The sequence below is a fragment of the Mobula birostris genome, chromosome 4 (assembly GCF_030028105.1).
Source record: "Mobula birostris isolate sMobBir1 chromosome 4, sMobBir1.hap1, whole genome shotgun sequence".
Taxonomy (NCBI): domain Eukaryota; kingdom Metazoa; phylum Chordata; class Chondrichthyes; order Myliobatiformes; family Myliobatidae; genus Mobula; species Mobula birostris.
The window spans coordinates 176608810-176633343 of NC_092373.1; the positions used below are offsets into that span (position 1 = coordinate 176608810).

The window sequence follows — 24534 nt, forward strand, 5'->3', positions numbered from 1 at the left end:
GCGAAAGGTGTCTTGTGAGGGGGGGGGGAGGAGAGAAGCAAAAGAGAATAATTTGCAGGGGTATAGAGGAAAGAAAGGAAAGATCGGATTCAGTCTGCTGGGAGCTGCCATAGGCTGAACAGGCAGACCCGCTTCATTTTTTTAAAAATAAGAATAAATTCAGAGAGAACTTAATTAGAATAAATTAGTAAGAATGAAACATCATTTTGCAAGTAAATTTTGTTTTGATTAATTAAACTCTCTTAATGTTCTGGTGAAGAGGGACATTTTATCAAAGTTTCTCCTGTGGCACTAGGCTATGTCCACACTAGACTGAATAATTTTGAAAATGCCGGTTTCACGTAAAAATGATAGGCGTCCACACCAGGCATTTTTGAAAATACCTCCGTCCACATTAAAATGGATATTTGGGCTAATCTCCTCCTACTGGGCATACGCAGGACACACAGAAAACAAGTGAAGAGGAAACGGTATACTTGGTGCGCATTTGTCCAGAAACATTTCCTACAGTCTCTTCACTGATGAAAGGGATGACAGCTACAACTAAATGCAATAAGGCTTGTTACTGGGCAAAAGTGAAATTTACTGTTACCTCATTTGTTTGCCTTTACTTTTGTCATGTCTTTCTGTATTATTTTGCTGTATTTAACATGTGCAATAAAACAAGTTACTGGCCAAAAGTGACAATTGCATCTATTGACTGTTTGCACAAGCAATACATTAATAAAGTATCTTGTTAAATGTATAAAACATGTCTGCATCAGTGTTATCTTGTATTTCCATACAATGTTACATTAGGATGTTACACATCTATTGTCAGATATTGTTGTTGTGGTGTTGGAGGTTGCGTTCAAGAAAACAATGAAATGCTGCGCTGCCACCACCATTTGTTCCGGCACGTCATGACAGCGTTTTTAAAATTAGCCGGTTACCCTGCACACACTACAACAGCCAACCAGCGTTTTCAGATTTAAACACTCTGGAGAGTGTTTTAGAAAATCTGCTTTTGGGGGAGGAAAATGCCATTTCAGTGTGGACGAAGGGTCAAAACGAAGAGAAAAAGCTTCGGTTACGGATTTATCCAGTCTAGTGTGGACGTAGCCTTAGATGGCATTAGCTAAACACATGGGCTAGGTCATACTATCAGCTAGCTACCGGGTTCCAAGAGAATTATTAGCAAGTCACAATATGTATGTCAGCATGCTCTGAACACCACAAAAGGGAAGGATGGAAGTACTAAAGCTTAGGCACAGGGGTACTGGCCTCATTTCTGTTCGCAAATTTACCATTGTGTTCAGGATGCTTCTATAATGATCTGAGTTTAGAGACAGAATGCATTTTATATATGGCTTCACACCTTTATACTCGTCATCATGACTCCATTTATTTGAATGGGTCCCAATGACCTTCATTGAAAAGTTAAATGGTTGTTTATGATTGAAACTTTTATTTTACTGTTTTAAAATATTACTTTATTTATGTAGAGTAAATGTAAACTGTCACTTTAATAAAATCAGAGACATTTAAAAACTACTAAGAACTTCTAACCTGTCACATAGTTACCACTGCAGTCCATGAACACAGCCAGTTTGCACAGCCTGAGGTCAAGCTGCTCATGGCCCAGTCTGCCACAAAGATCTCAAGATTATTAAGAATCCAGCACTTAATGTGTCAGCAAAGTTAGCTCAAAGTGAGGTGATATGACCGCAGAGGTCAGACAAGATCCATCCAATATTGGCAACGTACAGTATATTTTATTCTGTTAATTGTTTAGGGGTTTGCAAAATTGAAAAATCACAAGCATCACAAAACAAAGTACTTCAGTTGGGATGTAACTATGTATGAAACTAAAAAGATAGCACCAGCTGACGTCCAGACATTTATGAACTAAGTATAATAAATGTTACAAACTTCCCCAGGAAACAAGGAGTGCACGTTCCTGCAAGGGTCCTTCAGAAGAGTATTATGTATTAGATAATACATCAGGCTTAAATTTTAATCCTACAATTTATCTAACATATTGCATCAAGCTTTGAATGATTTTTGGGCATGACTAATTCAGTCATTATTAAACAATTTGTGAATTAATTTCATGGATGTAAAATACATCATCAATGTGCATTCATAACAACGAGGAGCTGAACCCTAATGAAGTAACAACGTGGTGTTTCAACCCCACCTTGAAACAAATCACAGTTGGTGCACAAAGGGAGGTTTTACCTTTAATCACCTTGTAAATTCAACAATGTTGAAGGAAGATTCTGCACCTTGAGAGCATTCACCCTCCTACTCTCCTATTTGGTGGAGTTATTACATTTCAGTTTATATTCTAGAAACTGAAAAGATAGGTACAATAGTGCAACAATTATGATACACTTCTTGGTATTGAGCTGCAAGGAAATGGCTTGAGGGTAGATATCCCACCAGAACAACGGTAGCATGCACATCAACAGATATGGGATGGAGTATATAAATAAAGACATCCAGTTTAAAAGCAGAGCAAACTTCTCACTTAAAAGTCAGCTAGCTTAATACAGTGTCTCTGGCATTTCATACACATTTTTGCATCCAAATAGCTTTATATGCACATGCAACTTGCATCCTTTCATTGTTGTACCATACGCACATGCAAAATGAACAGAAGCTATAAAATGTAAGGTCTTTAAAACAGGCTGGAGTATACAAATGTACAGGGCAGTCAAGTGTTTTTGAAGTTTAAATACAAGCAGTAAATGATGGCAATGACGTAGGAGACATCAATTTACTGGGAATATAAATGACATAGAACAGCACAGTACTGTACAGGCCCTTCAGCCTATGATTTCTTACAGACCTGTTAACTTACTCAAAGATTAATCTAATGCTTCCCTCCCACATGGACCTCCATTTCTTTCATCTATGTGACCATCTAAAGTCTCTTAAATATCTCTAATGTATCTGCTTCTACCACCAACCCTGGCAGTGCATTACTTGCACCAGTCACTGTGTTAAAACCAACCTCTGACATTCCTACCACTCTCCCCACTCTCCAATTATCTTATAATTATGCCCTCTCTTATTAGCCTTTCTGCCCTGGGAAATAGTCTCTGACAGTCCATTCTATGCCTCTTATCATCTTTCATATCTCTGTCAAATCACCTCTCATTCTCCTTCACTCCAAAAACAAAAGTCCTCGCTCGCTCAACCTTCCCCCATCGTACATACTCTCTAATCCAGACAGCATCTCCTCTGCACCTAAAGCTACCATATCACATCTATAATAAGGCGAAAAGAACCGAACACAATATTCCAAGTGTGGTTAACCAGCGCTGTATAGAGCTGCAATTTTACTTGGCAGCTCTTGAACTCAATCCTCCAATTAATGAGAGCCAACACGCAATATATCCTCTTAACCATCCGAACAACTTGCGCAGCAACTTTGAGGACCCAAGATTCCTATTCCTCCACACTGCTAAGAATCTGGCCTTCAAGCTCAACTTTCCGAAGTGCATCACTTCACACTTTTCCCAATTGAACCCCATTTCCCAGTTCCACCAGTGGAAGTTTTGTCTCCCTTTCTCTTCACCATTTACACCTCGGACTTCAACTACTGCACAGAGTCCTGTCATCTTCAGAAGTTTTCTGATGACTCTGCCATAGTTGGATGCATCAGCAAGGGAGATGAGGCTGAGTACAGGGCCACGGTAGGAAACTTTGTTACATGGTGTGAGCAGAATTATCTGCAGCTTAATGTGAAAAAGACTAAGGAGCTGGTGGTAGACCTGAGGAGAGCTAAGGTACCGGTGACCCCGGTTTCCATCCAGGGGGTCAGTGTGGACATGGTGGAAGATTACAAATACCTGGGGATACGAATTGACAATAAACTGGACTGGTCAAAGAACACTGAGGCTGTCTCCAAGAAGGGTCAGAGCCGTCTCTATTTCCTGAGGAGACTGAGGTCCTTTAACATCTGCCGGACAATGCTGAGGATGTTCTATGAGTCTGTGGTGGCCAGTGCTATCACGTTTGCTGTTGTGTGCTGGGGCAGCAGGCTGAGGGTAGCAGACACCAGCAGGATCAACAAACTCATTTGTAAGGCCAGTAATGTTGTGGGGATGGAACTGGACTCTCTGACGGTGGTGTCTGAAAAGAGGATGCTGTCCAAGTTGCATGCCATCTTGGACAATGTCTCCCATCCACTACATAATGTACTGGTTGGGCACAGGAGTACATTCAGCCAGAGACTCATTCCACCCAGATGCAACACAGAGTGTCATAGGAAGTCATTCCTGCCTGTGGCCATCAAACTTTACAACTCCTCCCTTGGAGGGTCAGACACCCTGAGCCAATAGACTGGTCCTGGACTTATTTCCTGGCATAATTTACATATTACTATTTAACTATTTACGGTTCTATTAATATTTAATTATTTATGGTGCAACTGTAACGAAAACCAATTTCCCCCTGGGTCAATAAAGTATGACTATGACTATCGTCACTGTGTTAATAAATTGACAAAGGAAAACCCCAACTGCTTTTGCAGAAAACTGATGTGTACACAACCTGAAATAAACAAATTTGCCCCCTTCCTTAACTGGTCTGATAATGTGATGAGGAGTGCTTTTTATAAAAAGGTATTTCATTATTAACAGAGCAAACTTTTAGCTATATGCACCACAACCACATTGCTTCAATGGGAACAAAGTTAGAAATAATTCATTTTGAGTTAACAGAGTAATACATTTTAAGTTAATCGAGCAAGGTACATGCCTGGTGCTGATCCATTTACATCAGTATTTCAAAAATGGTCACTCAAGTTAGCCTGATGCAACAGAGGGAAAAGCTCCACAGTAAACATATGATAGAAAGCAGAACTGTTCTTTAAAAAAAGTTAAAAAAAAGTCTAAAGTCATTGAATCAGAAAATGAATCTGACAAATGATACAATTGTCAGAAGCCACTTCCTTTAGATCACAAAATCTGTGACACGTACAGTACTGTCCACATTTATCTGAATGTATACTTCTGTAATGATTTCCAAATTTTTGACTGATTAGACAATCAAAAGAATGATATACAAAGGACCAACTTTTCATGAATATATAGCTGACTTAATTTGTAAAGGAGGCTTATTTTAAATGATATGGACATTGTTCTCATAACCTAATAAACCTCACCTTTATTGCAATGTGTCAGGCAGAACATGCCTTTTAGAACTTTACTATCAGAAGTGAAGATGGACTTTTCACACGCGACAGGGAAAATTAACCATACAAAATTGACAGAATGGAATCAAATGCATTTAAGAACAGAAGCTCAACAATGGTACAAGTTCACAGACTAAATTCGTATTCTCAGATGGATCTCCAAAAATCACAAACACAAGCATGCAATTGGCTCCACTTGATTACTGTGACTAAAAGAAAAAAATGATCAGAATAGAAATACTTCTAGGACCAGTGATGCATACAGTTATGAATACATGCTACAGAAAGAACTTCCTCAGTTTCATCCAACTATAGAAGCGACACCTAAGTTAGTTTTAAGGCCGTAAACAGCTCCTTAGTACTTGCCGCAGTGGCCATTCTCCATCTACAAACAGGCTATTCAATTGTGCGTGGGTTGTAGCACAAAAGATCCTGAAAATATTCATGTCTAATGTTACCATATATAAACTTTACAACAGGAATTAAGAGTATATTTCTTTTTTTAAAAACAGTGTAACCAATTTTTTTTCCATTTTAGAAATATATTGCAGTATTTTCAATGTGGTAAATACTTGGTCAAAAGTAGTGTGTCCAAAAATGAATAAGTAAAAAAAACCTGGTTGTCATAACCAAACAGGAAAGTGTAGATAACTTACACATAGTATTTCTTTTCAGTGTTCCTGCAAGCCAAGAACCAACCATATGCAGTTTCTGAGGAATGTTATGTACTTATCTGAATCAACCTTTTTTGAGGTATTTGGTTTTAAACTGTTTTGTTTTATAAAAAAAAGGGGGGGAACGTTACTAGTTACAAATGTAAGATTGTATAATTCAACAAATAATCACCTGTATTGTTGCAGAGCTAAGCAAATTAACACTGACCAAAACTTCATAATTTCCTTGCAGTCAATATTTATACAGTAGCAATTAATACATGGAACAGACACAATGACATGCAACATTTATTGGTAGTACATACATGCAAATATAAATACTTTAGCACCTACCCCTTCAAAACATGTTTGGCAAAATTTCCAGTCTTCAGATTCAGAAAGTACAGGTACATCTGGTTATTTCTGTAGCTGTGGTCCTGCATCTTCAGTGTTACCAAATAACACGCCGCCGAGCTTAAGAAACGTACTGCTTTAGTGCAGATCACTACAAGGGAAAGGACCACGGTATTCTGAGACAGCACAAGAGGGATTAAAATGCTCTTATCCAGGGTTGATGGTATTAAGTACTTATCTTGATAGGAGTTTGGCAGTGCAGTTTGCAAAGATTTTTTACATTAAGGATCTTGTCAAAAACTAAACAGCCATTCAGATTTGGTAGTTTTTATATTAGTAAAATGCACTGTACTTTTAGTCAATATTTCTTACAGCCACTTCGTTACAACCAGGTATTTTTCTAATGAAAGTAGTGTCCTAAAGTCAATTTCTTTACTCAAAATGAGATTTCAAGTAAGGATTTGGTTTATTAGGTTTTAAATGGTATATATAACTATTAACATAGTAGTGAAACATGCTGATCTCACTTTCACAGCACAAGGAGAGAAAGATTGTAAAAATATTGATTTTAAATTGGTTTCCTCCTAAATCTGAATGAAGTTAATAATGAAATAATAAACAATTATGAAATTGAATTTCAAAGCCTCTTTCTATACATTGAGGTTTTGATGTCCCTTGAAGCAAATAAGTCTTCAATTAAGGAGTCAATATAATTTTTACAAATGGAATAGAAGATGGTGTGTAAATAGCCAATTTTTTTGTGCTGCTCATTGAATAAATGTACTTAGCACTGGTTCTTGATTCACAATTTTACTGCAAGTTATTTGATTACAACAACTGAAAAGCTGAGCTTTCAACTGTGTAATGTCAGTAACTCAAATCACTCATTTTCTTAAAAAAAATACACCAATCACTGCCCCATGCATCTGATAGGTAATTTATTGTATCTACTGGAGGTGGCATAGCCTGACAAATTACAGTTTCAAGACTTCCACTGTAATGATACTCCTTGAACTTCTCATGACTGAGTAGAGTCATAAGTGTGTCCACAGATTAGTTCCGGACTGGTTTAACTTGCATGCGGTTAACCAGAATTAGTTCAATTCCACACAATTTCTGAAAATCTTCAGGGAGAATTAAAGGTTAGAGTAAAAGCATTAAGACTGCTCAATAAGTATAAGAAACTCAACACCAGACAAAGGCTACATCTTCAGTGATGGCAATGGAAGGGTGGAAGAAAATTAAAAAGGGGAAAATCAAACACATTTCATAGCTTTGATTGCTTTTGAACAGATGCAGTCAGGTAAGAAATACTGAAATTGTGGAGGAGGAAGGTACGAGAAGAACTGCCTAGATGTCATCACGTAAGCAGAACTGCTCAGGGGATAAAAACTATAATCTTAATATGGGCTAAAGAGCTGGGTTAAGCAGTGTACATTTAGTTGTACTGATTTTTTTTAACTGACAAGAGCCAACAGATTTATAGCTTATTACACCTTTGCTTGTAGCCAGTGCTCTCTTTTCAGGATTGGGGCAAGAATGCCTACTAAGAATGGATGCTGCAAAATGCATACAGCTATATCATTAAACATTATACAAATATGTACAGCAACACATCAGACTTCACTAACCAGTGATGTATTTTCAAATTTAAAAGCTCCTATTTTGTCAGAGCCAAAAGGAATCAATTACTCATTAATTTTTGAAAACTCAAGCCCATGAACACTGAAATTCATACTGTTACATTTTGCTGAAAAAGCTACTGCAAAAAGATTGTCTCCTCTTCCTACAGATTTCTTGAATGGTAATATCACAAGTGTGGCTGTATTTCCTCTGGCAAAAACAATTAACGTTATTATTCTTACGAAGAATTCCACTGCAATATTCAAACAAACAAATCTTAAGGTACCAAGTGAGGTGAACAAATATTCAAGCCAAGCAAATTATACAAGTTATGTTCTGAAAACTTCAAAAGGCCAAAAGAAATTTTCAATCTGAACAATTTATTTTCAATGAAATTGCAGTTATTTTACTTTACATTTCTTGACTTTACAGGGATTTGGGCAATAGAGAACTTAGCAAACAATATAGATACATAACATAGGTAAGGTGTTGCAAAAGCAAATCCTAGAAAATAAAGGCGGACACAAGCACCAATCCTGGATGTTGGTTGCTGGGAGTCACAACAACACCCACGATCTTAGTTTTACCAAAAATGGGTAGGGTTGTGAGTGCTTCGACCATTCAATGCTTTGCAAAACATTAATGAGGAAAACACTACCCCAAACCCAGCCCTATTAAGTACTTTTTCAATATACTTTTCTCTGTGATGAGACTTGGATATTAGCAATTAATACTGACTCATTAAAAAGTGCATAAAAATTCCAAATTTCCCCCTACTTAAATAATAAAAGTCAATAACCCATTGCAAAGATAATTTCATTTCAGATCTGAATTAAGTTAGTGACTCCATTTCAATTTTGCTGAGCTGCATGGGAGATTAAGCACTGGTAAGCAAGCTGAGAAAGGTATCACCTTCCAATTACAACAAAACACAATCTCAAGTATGATGTTAAGCTTTCATTTCCAAAAGAATGCCCAAGGATGGCTACAATACAAGGTGGGAATATTCTATTAAAAAGAGTTACCTTGAAAATGCATAAGCTTATTGTAAAGTGGAGACTGGATAATTAAAAACAGATCAAAAATTTGGGGAACAATCATTCAGTAATGGACTTGGTAATTTTCTTAAGCAGTGACTTCAAACTTCTATACTTGGGTGAACATCCTGTTGTAGTCCACTTTATAACAATTCATCTAATCAAAGTGGGCAATAATGTATTTTCAGTGGGATGTTCAAAATCACCAATTAATTTTCTGCTGTGTATAGAAAGTGGTTCAACTAAACAAGACAAAATGAATCATCAATTATACATGGTGAGAGTTATAGAATATGTAACAAATGAGGTAATGTAAATGGAATATGCTCAAGATGTTACATGAAAAGTCTCATTTGTACAAATTCAGGCACTGATTACAGGAAGGATGATATACCATGCTGTTATGAGGGGATGAATTAGTATGGAAGTGAGCTTTTGTGAAATCAAAATATTGTTTTCACTACAGCTTAGAAAGTTAAAGGGCCATGTCTACAATGATGTATTGTCAGCTAGTTGGAACATTACTATAAAAAAGACATTAAAGTAATTAAAAAAAGAAAATTCAAAAAATTAGGGTGGCAAATATGTGGGAATCTAAATGAATTGATAAAACATACAAATCAGCTGACAAAACAAAACCACATTGGAAACTAAGTTGCAAGGAGAGCACTGAGTATATACAAAGGGGAAAAGTTTAACTAAGGCAAGACAGGAGAAATAGGAAAAAAAATTGTTATTTGGTGAGGAACAATTAAACATTTGAGTAAAGAGGTATTTGGGCATTCCTGTAAATAAAACAAAGTTAATAATAAACCAAACTTCAGGAGCAACTCTGTGGGTCATGCAGCATCTGTGGAGGCAAAGGAATAATCAACGTTTTGGGATCAAAACCCTGCATCAGATCTATTCTTGAACATACAGATAGAGCAAATGATTAAGCTATATATGTTGACCTTTGAGTACAAAAATTGTATTGGGCTTTTGGGGAGAATTCACTTGGTACTCCATAATGGCCCCAATTTTTTTCTGTACTCAACAATCCTTGAAGTAAAGGTAAACATATTATTTGGTTTCATCTAAATGTTGAAGAATAGACCTCTGATGCAGAGTCTCAAAGTGAATTGATGACCATCCCTTTACCTCCACAGATGCTGCTTGATCTACTGAGTTCCTAGGAGATTTGTCATTTGTTGAAGTTGTTTCATTGACAAGAATGCTTAGATACCTCACCACAAATGATTAATAGTTTCTAAGAAAAACTAAGTGTTACATTTCAGGAGAATAAACAATGCAAGGTAATTAAAACTAGACGGTATACTTTAAGGAATACAGGAGACAGATTTGCATAAATCATTGGAAGTGTTAAGGAAGATGAGAAAACAGTTTTTAAAAAGCATAGCACATTCCTGGCTTTATAAACAGAAGTACATGAAATCCTGATAAACCCTTACAAAACACTGCTTCGGTCATATATGGACCACTGCACCCACTCTCACATTAGCCATGACAAACGGATAGGTGACGCAACAAGATTCTGTTTTTTTCATTCTTTCCAAGCCCATGAATTCCATATTAAAATTATTTAATTAGAGCTTGAAAAAATATCAGTCAGCACAAGGAGAAGCAAAATGGTTGGATCACACAGCAAAGCTTATACAGAAACAAATAAGCATAGACTAGGACTGACATTATATTTTTGGACTACAGGAACTGGTTTATTCACAAAGCTGTACTTCTTTTGAGTTTGTATCATCTGTTGTCTTTTGATTGCTAATAATTCAATAGCCTAAACAAAAACACTATTCTTTTGCCTAAACAAAAACACTATTCTTTTGAGAAATAGTAGTCATTAAGCTTAACCAAACAGTAATTGAGAAATAGTTTAGTTTGTGTAAAATAGAGGAAAATTAGTCAGTATTATGTTGATTATCCAGAAATCCCAAATGGAATGGTATTCAGGAAATAAAGGTGTATAGCCTGCCAATAGTCAGGTTTAACACTCACACAACGATATCACATTGGACACTGGAGTATACTATCTTTTTAGTATGAAGTCCGTGGCAAAATAAGGAAGAATGAGCGATTTTTTTGTCCGTATTTAAATTAAAAGCTTAAAGCAGTAACACTGAGAATTAGGTGTGAGGTAAAACACTGTCAGTCATGCTTTAACTCATTAAACACCACAACATTGTATAAGGAGCAACGGAATCAAGAAATAAGGAAATCAGACAAGGTTGCAGGATGTGGTGGGAATCTTCACAGATCTCAGTGAATAACATAGCAGCCTCAAAAAGATTATTTCTACTCCATTTACATTAATATTTAATATAAGATCATGTTCAGTGATTGATACAGGACCTCAAATGCACATAGCCTCCTGTCTGTTCTGAAGGAACTTACCTCACAAGAGAATCCCAAAAAATCAAATCATTCTTGGTTTTAATGTCCAAGTTCTTACTGAATTGGAAATCATGCTAGGTCGTTTCCTGGTTATACTGATAAGTTTCAGAATGATAAGCAACTAAAACTGAGTTTACAGCATTAAATCTATAATGAAACTGTTTCTATTTGGAGCTGTATCAAAAATATAGCACTAGTTAAATGATTGGGGGAAAACTCATTTTCAGTTTCTAAAAGTTTGAAATTTTAAGTTTAATGCAAAAGAAAGACAAAATGGAAAAGGCACATGTTTATCACCAGTTTAAAAAAAACAAATCCCAGATCTGATACTTGTGTCCACCTCTAGTACAGTTTTAAAAAGTAAATTGCACTGTAAATACTGTTCACAACTAGCATCCACAGATGTTGCTTAATACTAGTAACTCATTGTTTCAGTGCAAATAGCAGCTTTAATAACAGAGAGTAGAAACCCTACCTCCATGTATCTACATGAGCTGCTTTTTCAAAAACTGCTCAAGAATTTCATCTTTGGAGATACCTTACATTCATTCTTAGTGAGCCACAGATTACACAGACTGTTATAATGCTAATGACCCAGTAAATCTACAAAATCAGGAAAGATAGAAAGAAAACTTAAAACAATTCTTAGAGAACCAGGGTGCATAAAGAGTGAATCTCAATCTATGCATAGTGGAAGTTGGATTTTTCTTCAATCACAACCTTTGCACAAGTGGCACATTCCATGTAAAAATTGTCACTTATAACAATTCTACAGAACTGAGCCATTATTGTGAGTAGGAGGAAAGGGGATTATTAAAGATGTTTGCACCTCTCTCACTCATCTGGGAAAGACATCCCTCATCTAGAATGGGTTAATAAATTCCAAGTTAAATTGAGTCCAAGGTTCCTTAACCCTCTAACTGTGGGAAGGAGACTGTAAATAAACCAACTGTTATCACTAATTATATTAAATCATGCACAAAAAATTTACTTTTACTTCCCCCTGCCCAAAACCAGTCCACCCTTCAATATCTTCCCGAAAGAAATTCTCAAATAAGAACATGAACGGTTGTCATTAATCTCTGAATAACAGACAACAAAAAAGAAAACTTAAAATTACAAAGAATGTTAAAATCCAATATTGGCACTGCTTTCTCAAGTTGGGTCACAAGGCATCACCAATCTGCGACATAGCTCTAGTCTTCACTAAATCCCAGACAACGAAAAGCCATGGAACTAAGTTTGCTTAAGAGATAAATTCACTCCAGGTACACCAACAAGGAATACATTCCCAAATTGTATTTTTATTAAGGTTTAGTGTAGAAGTTTCGTAGAAAATTAGAACCTCTCCAAACTAAAGTTTACACATTCAACCAATTTCAGAAAATTTGGACAAAACTTCCTGCCTGCTTAGATGAAGGTTATTTCCTAACTCTATATTTAAAAAATTCAGATTACATAAAAATAAACAATTCTGTGAAGGAGGGAAAATACTTTATGTCCGGTGGGTCATTTCCTAACTTTAAGGATGTGGGGGGAAAGTTTCGAAAAGTTAAATTTGAACAGTGTCCTATAATGCGCTATTAAGTTTAATCTTCCTACATAATGTTTGAAGACAAAACTAGTCATGGATTTCTGGTGATGGAAAACATGGTCAGAACACAGCACACATGTTTGTAGCAACACATTAGTTAATATCGGAAGGAATTTGTTCAAATATCAGTTCAAAGCATAACCAGCAATGCGACTATAAAGACTTTAAGATCTATCAATGTCAGATATCCAGCACAATGATAAGTTGGTAGAACAGTCCTGGAAGCATAAAATTTAAATTCTGAAAAATTAGGACCTCAACTCAGGTTTTGAAAAGTAAATACAAAAATGCTGAAAATACTATTGTCTGGCAACCCACTATGAGAGAGAAAGAGAGTTAACATTTCAGATCATGATCTTTCATCACAATGGATCCCCATTCAGCAGGTGCTACCTGACCTATTGAATATTTTAGCATTTTCTGTTGTTTCTAGATTTCCAGCATTTGCTGTTCAGTTGAACCTTCTCTTTCCTCCTAAATGTGTTAGTGGTATATTCCTCCAAAGAACTTTACTCAAATTACTCACCCAAAACCAGTCTTGGGATATTTCCAACATATAATGGATGGGTACACAATATTCTCTCTAATCTCCTATATCAAATAGTAATCTGCTGTAAACAGCTAATACAGTGCTCAAATCTGCAATACAAGGCCATAAGACATTTCAGAGATATATCAGCACTGATCTTTCTATATGATTATTAAATAATAAACATCCCGTGCATAAAAGTACACAAGTGCTGGTTGAATTGTTTTCTTTAAAAATAAAAATTGTCAAAATGGAGGATTTTTTTTTTGCAATTTGAACTTTGGTTTATCAGCACATGCAATGGATAAGCTAGTTTGGTGTGTGGTCATTTTGTATAAACCACATCCTAAACTTCAAGTTACTTCAGTGAGCCCACTTGAAAATTATAAAGAACATGCTTTGGATTGTTTCTTTCTTTAAAAAATGTCACATTTATGGAAGCTTCATGCTTTCACCATGGGAGCTAATTCTAATCTTTTGTTACTTTAAACTGTAACTGAATGGCACACATTCACTGAAAGTCTATTGACACATGAAGGGGGAAAATTTACATACACTTATTTGATTATACCATCGATACTTCCATCAGGATAATGCAAACTGACTATGATTATGATTATTTACCAGGGGAGGGGGTGAGGGAGTGTTAGATGCTTAGTGGCCTAAATTATTTTCAAATTGTCTATACTGTAAAATTTATACAATTTAGTTAAGTTTTAATTTCTCATCCTTGCATCAATTGAGCAAGTTTCTAGTACCTTAATTTCTTCTTTCTGCTCCTCAAAATACCAGTTAATATTCAGACAACACTTTCAGACCTCACCCAAGTGTCAAAAACAGACAATACTAATCCTGTCCTTATCTGACAACCCTGCGCATTTTAATTGTCAGCACTTAATTGACAGCAAACCAAATCAAAAACAAGATCCCTAGCTGACTGTTCACCCTCCTTAGCCTAGATGCATTAAGATTACCAATTGCAACACTGTTACCCAACTGGTCTAGGAACAGAAGGTTAAAAACAGACAACAATGGTTACTTGGCAGATCAGAATTCATCCATATTGGGGGGAAAAGCCTTCTAGAATTTCGAATGTCACTTAAATGATTTGAATGTTTGTGCAGGAAATTTTCACACGCGAACCCAGAGAAGAAGTCATCTCAGCACAGACCAGGGATCAAATTTAAATGATTGCCAGTCAATACCATGCCAATTAAGTAATATATTTATAGGATTAGAGGAAATGCTTTGTTGACCTACTTTTACATATTTTTGTTAAGTAATTATAAATTTTGAGAAAAGTTCTATCAATATGATCTCAAGTTTATAATTCAATGACATATGGCCTCATATAAATAGCCCACCAAGAGATAGAAATACATTGCTCAGTATATGTAGGATCTCATAACTCAAAAGCTTTCTATATTTTTGATGGCCACTCCTCTTTAACCACATAAAACTTTATTCATATGCCATGAATCACAACAAATCCACCAAGTCGATATCTATTGCTGTTGAATTAAGATCTAAAATTGAAGATTAATGTAAATATTTCTTCCAATTGGGCAAAAATCACTTTTGCATCTCCTGATTGATTTTAATCACCATATGAATATTGGTATTCAAATCCAGGTAATCAGATGACATGATCAAAATTGAGATTTCAACTGTTTTACCAAGAAATTTAGGGTAAGAATGATAAAGGAGAGAATGGGGAGGTGTAAAAAAATATATATACAGCAATAAGTTAAGAGACAATAGTTGAAACTTTGATTTTCTCAGATCTGCTCATAGAAAGGTATTTATAATGGCATCTCACTGATGTCCCAATCAAGAGTGGGAAGTTGCTGGCAATTTCCAAACTTCAGTATATGGATAAATTGGAAACACAACAGACTGCAGATGCTGGAATCTGGAGTAAAATAAAACAAGCTGCTTAAGGAACACAGTGGGTCATGCATATCTACGGGAAACAGACAGTCGACACGTCAGGTCAAGACCTTTCGCATGAACTGATCGGCTTCCTATTCTACAGATGCTGCATGAACTGCTGAATTCTTCCAAAGTTCATTTTTTGCTCTAGGTTAAAATATATCGTTACACGGCAGACACTTTGACTGGGTCAGCATATTCTAAACCTGAAACATGCAATTATGGCATTCAGTTTCTGATGCTTACACAGCAAACAAGTATTGCAGGATTAGACTGAATCTAACAAGGATAAGTAGAACTATTACCACTGCCTAAATAGTCTTGAAATATACAATTTCAAGTGTCAGAGATCAAAAACTTTAAGATAGTTTCTGAACTGGGCAATTTCTGCTGACCGTTCTGAAGTCAGAATAGATATTGGAATAGGAATTCATGCTTTGTTGCTTGCACTGAACACACACTGAACTCTAGAAATTCAGTTCAAATAGAATTGTATTGCATAAATGGAGCAGAGTACAATGCACATTTGAGTCATTTTGTTTTTATCAGTATCTGGTCGGGCAAGATGTTGAGACAGAAAGAAAAAAATAAAGAAATTGGAAGGGAAGAGATGAGTAGCTGATTTACCAAATGAAGAGGAAGTAAACAAGGGGGCCATTTTGGACAATGACAAAGAAGAGGCAACTGTTGGCAAACATTCTCTTCAATGTTTTCCAGACACTAATGCAAGGATTACTGGAATTTTGTCTGTCACTGCTGCAAATGAGAACAGCTTCACATACAAAACTATGTGGGTGCATCAACCTGAACATCCCTGGGTTTTTATTAACTAGTGACTTCAAATAGTAAAAACCATTTTTCTTATTATTTTAAAATTATAATTGCTAATTGTTAGTTAATAAATCAATATGCCAATTCAAAAAAAAAAATCTGCCTTTAATGCAACCAAAGAGAAAATAAGAGGTACACACAAAATGATGGAGGAACACAGCAAGTCAGACATTATCAGCAGAGGGGAATAAACAGTTGATGTTTCAGGCCAAAATCCTTTATCAGAACTCAAGAAAGGCTCAGCTGTTTATTCTCCTTCACAGATGCTGTCCAAGTTCCTCCAGCATTTTATGTGTGTTGCTCCAGATTTCCAGCATCTGCAGTATCTCTTGTGTTAATAAAATCAGAGGTAGGTTGTTATGGTTATCATGGTGACTTTTGGCTTTAAAATTCTATTTCAAGCAGTCATTGTGATTAACAACAACCTGGCCACTACAGTTCCTAAACCATATACAAAATTGCATTGCTGCTCATGTATGATATTTAGAAACCTTATTTATAAGATCTCTGCTCAAATACTTGTTTGACTGAGAGTTTAATGCTATAGAATATCTGATTGCTTCAAACATTTGAGTGATTAAGGTCATGACCAGAGGAGTTTCCATTCTCCTGAAAACCAGTTGAAGGATTGTTGTTGAAAGACATTTGATAAGCTGGAGTACAGTCAACATTTGGCTGGTTATTCATATAAGGGTTATGTGATGGTTGTGGAATTGAATGGTTGCTGGATAGATGCATAAATGTGCTAGATTGATTAGAAGGAGGCACTGGCGTGCCACTTGTTGACATTTTGGGCTCCTGTCGATTTGGTTGCTGTTTTGCATCTTCATCAGTGTCCAAGCGGGTCAACTTTTCCATCCACATCCGAAATCTCTCCTCTGTCTGTCGTTGCATCTCTGCAAAACAGTTCATTGCTTCCTCCAGGACATTGCCGATACAGTTCCGCTCCCATGAGATCCCACTGTCCAGAAGTCCAGCCATTTGGGCGGTAGTGCCTGCAGACCCCTCTGCACGAGTGTTGGCAGCTTGAAAGACATTGAGGCCATTTGATAAGAGCGATTACAACACACCCATTTTACCTTTTAAAGAGACAGGATCCCTTTCAGTCAGCCTTATCAAAATGCATTCTACATAACATTCTTGTATTATAGCTTTGTTTAAAAATCCACATTCACTTTGTATGACCCAAAAATTACAATACAGATACATTAGATGCATGGCTGTAAAGGAAAATATGTATTAATCAACAGATAATGGAAAAGGCTTTAACTGAAAAATAAACTCTTGCCTCATTCTAGCTAGGATTCTTGTTCCCAAATGGAAAAGCAACTTCTACTGTGCTACACTAGGCTTACTTAGGGTGTTAACACAATACATTTTATGTAATATAACCAAGATTAGAAAGGAAATCAGAAGTGTAATTATTTTTGTCAATTATAAATTAGTTAATGAAACTTTTTTTTTTAAATAAATGATTAAACTTGATTAAATTGCCGAGGAAAAACAGTTTTAACATGGCTAAATTTTGACATTCAACATTAACAGCATTAGTAGGGTTTTGTACTATTTTGTTAAAAATGATATTTAGATTTGGAAGGCATGAAATTAGACAAGGAAAGAAAGTTAAACTTGCACATTACTAATTTTTAAAATCTGACTTAACAGAATAGAAATAAAATGAGGCCAGAAATAAAATAAAAAGTTACTGCATTTTTGCCATATCAATAACTTTAAAGACTTCCTCCAACTCAGTAAAAATGGTAAATTCCCACACTCAATCAAAACAAATGAATTCAAGGGACTACATTGTTCTGTGTCAGAATATTCTTAAAATACAAATGTCATAGATAGTTATCAAAGAACTGCACCAAGGCATCTTAAAACTAATCACAAAACATTCAAAGACATGATTGTCATCTTTGCCCCAGAATTAACTGCAAGTGGAAACATTTATTATTGCTAGTTACAATATGGTAATTTCACAATGACTGCCTTCCTCATCGCCATTCCAAATTAAATTGCCAGCTCCTGTCAATAATCATGCATCTTCAGCACTAAAATTCACCAAACTACCAATTCTGTAGGCAGTAAGCTAACTGAAAAGTACAAGGCTCTTCTTCCCAATTATAAAGACAAGTTAATTCTGTTATTATGGTTTGTTTTGTCTACAAAATCACAAAGTTTTCTTTACTGTTACTGTATGTCAACAAGCAATTTGCGAAGCCACTGTCACCCAGCACATGCTGGATACGAAATAAACTCATTTGAATTTTGTTTCTGGTCATAAAGCTGCCATAATCCAGCCTTATTTCTTCAGTCTTTTTTTAAACATTTAAAGTGCCTCTCATTTCTTACAAAGCTTTATAAATCATATAAACTGGTCATTCATATTTTAAGAGTAGAAAAGATAAAGTACTGTATAAATCTAATCCATTTTAAATACCAATGAAGGTTGGTTAAAAACCAAGATTAAATAGTGGAAGAAGATCAGCCTATAATATTACTGAAGCAGTGCCAAAAAAGCTGATATTTGAGCCACATGGTATATCTCTTTATTAGTGCAAAAATTTTGAAGCTTCTCACTACCAAATTAATTTTTCGCATGTGAAATTGACTCAAGCTGGTACCATTACTTGTCGTCTCCCAAACAGTGTTCAAATATAAAGGGTTTTTTTTACATATACTGAATGAACTACCAAAGGATATGTTAGATGACACTGGTACATATTGGTACACCTATTCCAAGCATTGTCAATCAGTCACCAGGGTCAAATTTCAAAATATGCAGCTTCTTTACATTTGCTTCCAGCTGTGGTCTTGTTATGCCACCTACCACACCAAGATGAAATTCACCTTGACTTTCAGTGCACCAGCACAGCTCTTCACTCCCTACGGAAAAAAGGAACTACCTACAGAAGGTACCTCAAAGCATTGGAGAGATAACACCAAGACAATCTATGCAATATCCTCCAAATCCACCAGCAGGATAGATCAGCCAATGCCAGCTTCCTCTCCAAGACAACATCCCCAACAATGAGGCTCATATTACTCTCAGTTGACTTAATTGGACAAAGTGTGTCACTCATCGAGCAGTGGGGTGGAGATTCATCTGTACCAAAGGAGGTGTAAGGCACTCCTTCCCTCCACTAGCTTGCAGGTCATCCCTGGGTGTGTCAAATTCCCTACAGCAAACCCTGGGCAATGTGTAGAATCTGCTTAGCCCCTCTGATCAGGGTCACATGAAGCCATGGGAGCAAGTGGTGAATGGTCATATGAGTAGCTGGTGCACATCACAAAAGCCGGTTATGCTACCATTGATGCCAGGCAGACAATCTCTGAAGGGTATTGATAAATGCTGGGGTCAACTGTCTTGTAAAGACACTGCCTAGAACAGAGCAATGGCAAACCACTTCTGTAGAAAACTTTGCCAAGAACAGTCATAGTCATTAATAGACCATGATCACCCTTGTCATATAACACGGCACAAGATGATGGTGATGTCACTCATATAATATTGGATATTCTACTTCGAGCTCTCTTAGGTGAAGAGATTCCCAGCTGGATTGAGGAACCGATTAAGGATGTGCTCTGAAGCCAAAAGGCCATGAATTTACAGTAACTCAATTTTAATTTATAACCAAATAGACTTTTCCAGCCATTGCACTCTGTTTATGCACAAATCTTGATAGATAAATGTCGAATTCCCTAAAGCAATCACGAACTAAGAACATAGAATAACAATATTTTTTCTTGGTCTAACCGGTGATGGTGATTCCCACCCAATCTGAAGGTCAAGAATGGACCAAAAGGTGTCTTCACTATTCAAATGTTGGAAATTAGCTAACCTGGGCAACAGAAAGAGCTAAAAGATGTCTCCTGCCTTTACAGGACAACATGAAAAAGATTAGTTTTGCTTTAAAGATATACCAATGAACATTCATTCATGGGCTGTTAGAACACATTATTTTAAAAGTCTTCAAGGATACAGCTATTCCCAAAGACATGTGAAAAAGACAAAGCAAAACAAATCTGAAAACCAGAGGTAATTTAACCACAAATCTAACATGAACCTATATAACTACCTTTACAGCAGAGATTACTCAATATTAAAAAAACATACAAATACAGTGGATTCCAGTAAATAGAGCCTTCAGTTAATTAAGACAGCCACTTATTTGGGACAACGTTTAAAGAACAAAAACTAATTGAGAAAATTGCCAGGATTTCCTTCAATTATTAAGGCCGCTGTCATATAATTGAGGCAGGAGACTGTTGCTGAACAGGTTCTAACTGGTGTCGGTCATGTGCACTTGTGTAGACATTAGATGCTACACTGTGCTTTAATTGCGTTGTGATCAAAAACCAGTGATTTTGTCATTGAGAGTTGGCAAGAAATAAGCAGTAAGATCACTCAGAACTGTTCTGCTCACTGCATTTTCAGGCTTACAGATGCCTACGTCTCCGAGCCTACTTCTTTGGCAAGGATTCCCCTCCCCCTACTGACGACCCCTTCTCCTGTCTTCAACCCTCCTCCTCCTCCTGGACACCCCGCCCGGGCCTTCTACCTGCACTCAATCTCTTCATCTCCAACTGTCGCCGAGACATCAACCGTCTCAACTTCACCACTCCTCTCTCCTGTTCCAACCTCACTCCCTCTGAATGCACTGCCCTCCACTCTCTCCGCACTAATCCAATCCTCACCATCAAACCCGCTGACAAAGGTGGTGCCGTAGTAGTCTGGCGGACGGACCTCTACCTCACTGAGGCTAAATGGCAGCTCTCTGACACCTCCTCTTACTTACCCCTGGAACAGGACCCCACCAAAAAACATCAAACCATTGTCTCCCGCACAACCACCACCCTTATCAACTCCAGAGACCTTCCATCCTCAGCTGCTAAACTCATTATTCCCACACCCCATACCGCTCGGTTTTACCTCCTCCCAAAGATACACAAGCCTGGCTGTCCCGGTAGACCCATAGTTTCTGCCTGCTCCTGTCCAACCGAACTTGTATCTGCCTACCTGGACTCCATTTTGTCACCCATAGTTCAGTTCCTCCCCACCTACATCCGTGATACATCTCATGCCCTCCACCTCTTCAATATCTTCCAGTTCCCCGGTCCCAACCGCTTCATTTTTACCATGGATGTCCAATCCTTATACACCTCCATTCCCCATCAAGAAGGCCTCAAAGCCCTCCGCTACTTCCTGGATAATAGACCTCACCAGTTCCCCACCACCACTACCCTCCTCCGGTTGGCAGAACTGGTTCTCACACTTAATAACTTCACTTTTGGCTCTTCCCACTTTCTTCAGACTAAGGGTGTAGCTATGGAAACTTGCACGGGACCCAGCTACGCCTGCCTCTTCGTTGGTTATGTGGAACAGTCTGTGCTCCAAACCTATTCTGGTACTGCTCCCCAACTTTTCCTTCGATACATTGACGACTACATTGGCGCTGCTTCCTGCACCCATGTTGAGCTCGTCAATTTCATCAACTTTACTTCAAACTTCCACCCAGCCCTCAAATTCACTTGGTCTAACCCGGACACTTCTCTCCCCTTTCTCGATGTCTTGGTCTCCATCTCCAGAGATAGACTGTCCACTTACGTCTTCTACAAGCCCACTGACTCTCATAACTACCTCGACTATACCTCTTCCCACCCCGCCACATGCAAAAACGCCATTCCCTATTCCCAGTTCCTCCGTCTCCACTGCATCTGCTCCCAGGATGAGGCTTTCCGTTGCAGGACATCTCAAATGTCCTCTTTCTTTAAGGATCGTGGTTTCCCTTCTACGGTGATCAATGATGCTCTCACCCGCATCTCCTCCATTTCCCACACTTCGGCCCTCACCCCATCTTCCCGCCACCACAACAGGGACAGAGTTCCCCTTGTCCTTACCTACCACCCCACCAGCCTCCGGATCCAGCACATTATCCTCTGCAACTTCCGCCACCTTCAACAGGACCCCACCACTAAACACATCTTTCCCTCTCCACCCCTCTCCACTTTCCGCAGGGATCGATCCCTCCGCGACTCACTTATCCGCACGTCCATCCCCATGGATCTCCCACCCGGCACTTATCCCTGTAAGCGTAAGTGCTACACCTGTCCCTACACCTCCTCTCTTGCCACCATTCAGGGCCCCAAACAGTCCTTCCAGGTGAGGCAACACTTCACTTGCAAATCTGCTGGGGTCATCTATTGCATCTGGCGCTCTTGGTGCGGCCTCCTCTACATCGGTGAAACCCGATGCAGATTGGGGGTCCGCTTCGTCGGACACCTCCACTCCGTCCGTCACAACAGACAGGATCTCCCGGTAGCCACCCACTTCAACTCTGCTTCCCATTCACATACATGGCCTCTTCTACTGCCAAGATGAGGCTAAACTCAGGTTGGAGGAGCAACACCTCATATACCGTCTAGGTAGTCTCCAGCCCCTTGGTATGAACATAGAATTCTCCAACTTCCAGTAATTCCCTCCCCCTCCCTTCCTCTATCCCCATTTCACATCACCTCCCTCATAGTTCCGCCTCCTTCTACTACTGCGCATTGTTCTCCTGCCAATCACCTCCCTCTTTCCCCTCCCCCACCCCTTTGTCTTTCAAATTACTGTTTTTTTCAACTACCAGCATTCTTCAAACCCTCCCCAAAGTTCTTCCTTCAGTCCTGATGAAGGGTTTCGGCCTGAAACATCGACTAATCTTTTCAACTGATGCTGACTGACCTGCTGAGTTCCTCCAGTGCATTGTGAGTATTCCTTTGACAACAGCATCTGCAGATTATTTTGTGTTTACAGATGCCAGAAATGGCCAGGAGTGAAAATGATACAACTTCACTACTTCATACTAGGAACTGTGAAGAATTTGAAGGTATCAATAATCATCTTGAACGCTACAATGAAAATTAAGATTTGGAGGATGCAACCTTCAAAAACATTGCATGAAGGCAATGCACTAGGTATCTGCGTATCAATCAGAAAAATACTGCAGCACACTCTGGATGAATTCCTCCGCCAATAACTATTAAGAATTAATACAGTTTTACAGTACTGTAGTAGTATTAGAAGTATCCTAATTTGTTCTGTATTTATTTCAAATACAATTTATTACTAAGTTAAATGGTAGTTTGTCTTTTTACTTTTTAAAAAGTATTTTATGAAACTTCAGCTAATTGGGGGAGCGGCTTAACTAGGCCAAAATGTACTGGTCCTGATGTATCCCAATTAACTGGAATCCACTATATTTATTTTTCTTTCTATATGTAAAATCACCAACAAAAATATTCTGAAATTGCTTTTAGTAAAATTGCTTAAGTTAATACTACTGCTATGTAAATGCCAAACATGAATCAGATCAAAATCTAAAAATATAAGACCATAAGACATAGGGGTAGAATCAGACCATTCGGCCCATTGAGTCTGCTCTGCCATTCTAACGTGGCTGACTTATTTTCTCCCTCAATGCTATTTTCATGCCTTCTCCCCATAACCTTTAGTGCCCTTACTAATCAAAAACCTATTAATCTCTACTTTAAATATACCCAATGACCTCTATTCGTACTAATTACAAACTCCTGCTGTTTTGTCTCCTTCAGAATGTCTGTTTCCAGAACAAGATGCCCCTGAACCTGGCACGAGGGAGACATCAGAATAATCTGTTGCCTCACTCTTGGCCACAGAATTAGATTTATTATTTCTGATTTATATGACATGAAATTTGTTGTCTTGCAGCAGCAGTCTGGTGTAAAGACATAAAGTTACAAAAATACATACTGCAAAAAAAAAGGAATAATGAGGCAGTGTTCTTAGGTTCATGGACCATTCAGAAATCTAATGGCATAGGGGAAGAAGCTGTTTCTAAATTGTTGAGTGGAAGTCTTCAGGCTCCTGAACCTCCTTCACTATGATTGGATGGTGAGAGTCTATAATGATGGATGCCATCTTTTTGAGATACTGCTACCAAGGTGCTTTCAATAGTGGGGAAGGCCGTGCAGCATTTGTGATCCTGTGCATTGGAGGCTCCATATCAGTCCGTGATGCAACCAGTCAGAATGTTCTCCACCATATGCCTAAAAAAATATGCAAGATTGTTTGGCGACATATCAAATGTTCTCAAACTCCTAACCAAGTAGAGGCACTGGCATACCCTGAACGGCATCAACGTACTGGGCCCAGGAGAGATCCTCTAAAGTGCTGACATCCAGGAACTTGAAGCTGATCATCCTTTCCATTGTTGACCACTCACTGAGAGCTGGTGTATGTTCTCCTGACTCCCCCTTCCTGTCTACAGTCAATTCCTTGGTCTTGCTGAAACTGAGAAGTGCCTTTTTTGCTCCCCTCACTAAAGAATGACCCACTATTAATGCTCATTTTAGTGCCACAGACTTGACTG

The 24534-nt window shown here is 37.8% G+C and overlaps 1 protein-coding gene across 10 annotated transcripts in view; it reads right to left on the reverse strand.

Moving 5' to 3' along the window:
* The window catches only part of ark2n (arkadia (rnf111) N-terminal like PKA signaling regulator 2n), a 100453-nt gene that overhangs the window by 16532 nt on the left and 59387 nt on the right, over positions 1 to 24534 (reverse strand). The window contains exons 3-4 of one of the 10 annotated variants that reach the window (XR_011885811.1): positions 11728 to 17163; positions 6312 to 6343 (exon numbers count right to left, since the gene is read on the reverse strand). The exons of 8 other annotated variants lie outside the window; for them this stretch is intronic. Coding sequence is in view for 1 of the 2 variants with exons in the window: in XM_072256576.1 (XP_072112677.1) it covers positions 16700 to 17163 (464 nt within the window). In the remaining variant the exon portion in view is untranslated. Of the gene's footprint in view, positions 1 to 6311; positions 6344 to 8217; positions 17164 to 24534 lie in introns of those variants that run through there. One more of the 10 variants, XM_072256576.1, reaches the window with a different exon arrangement.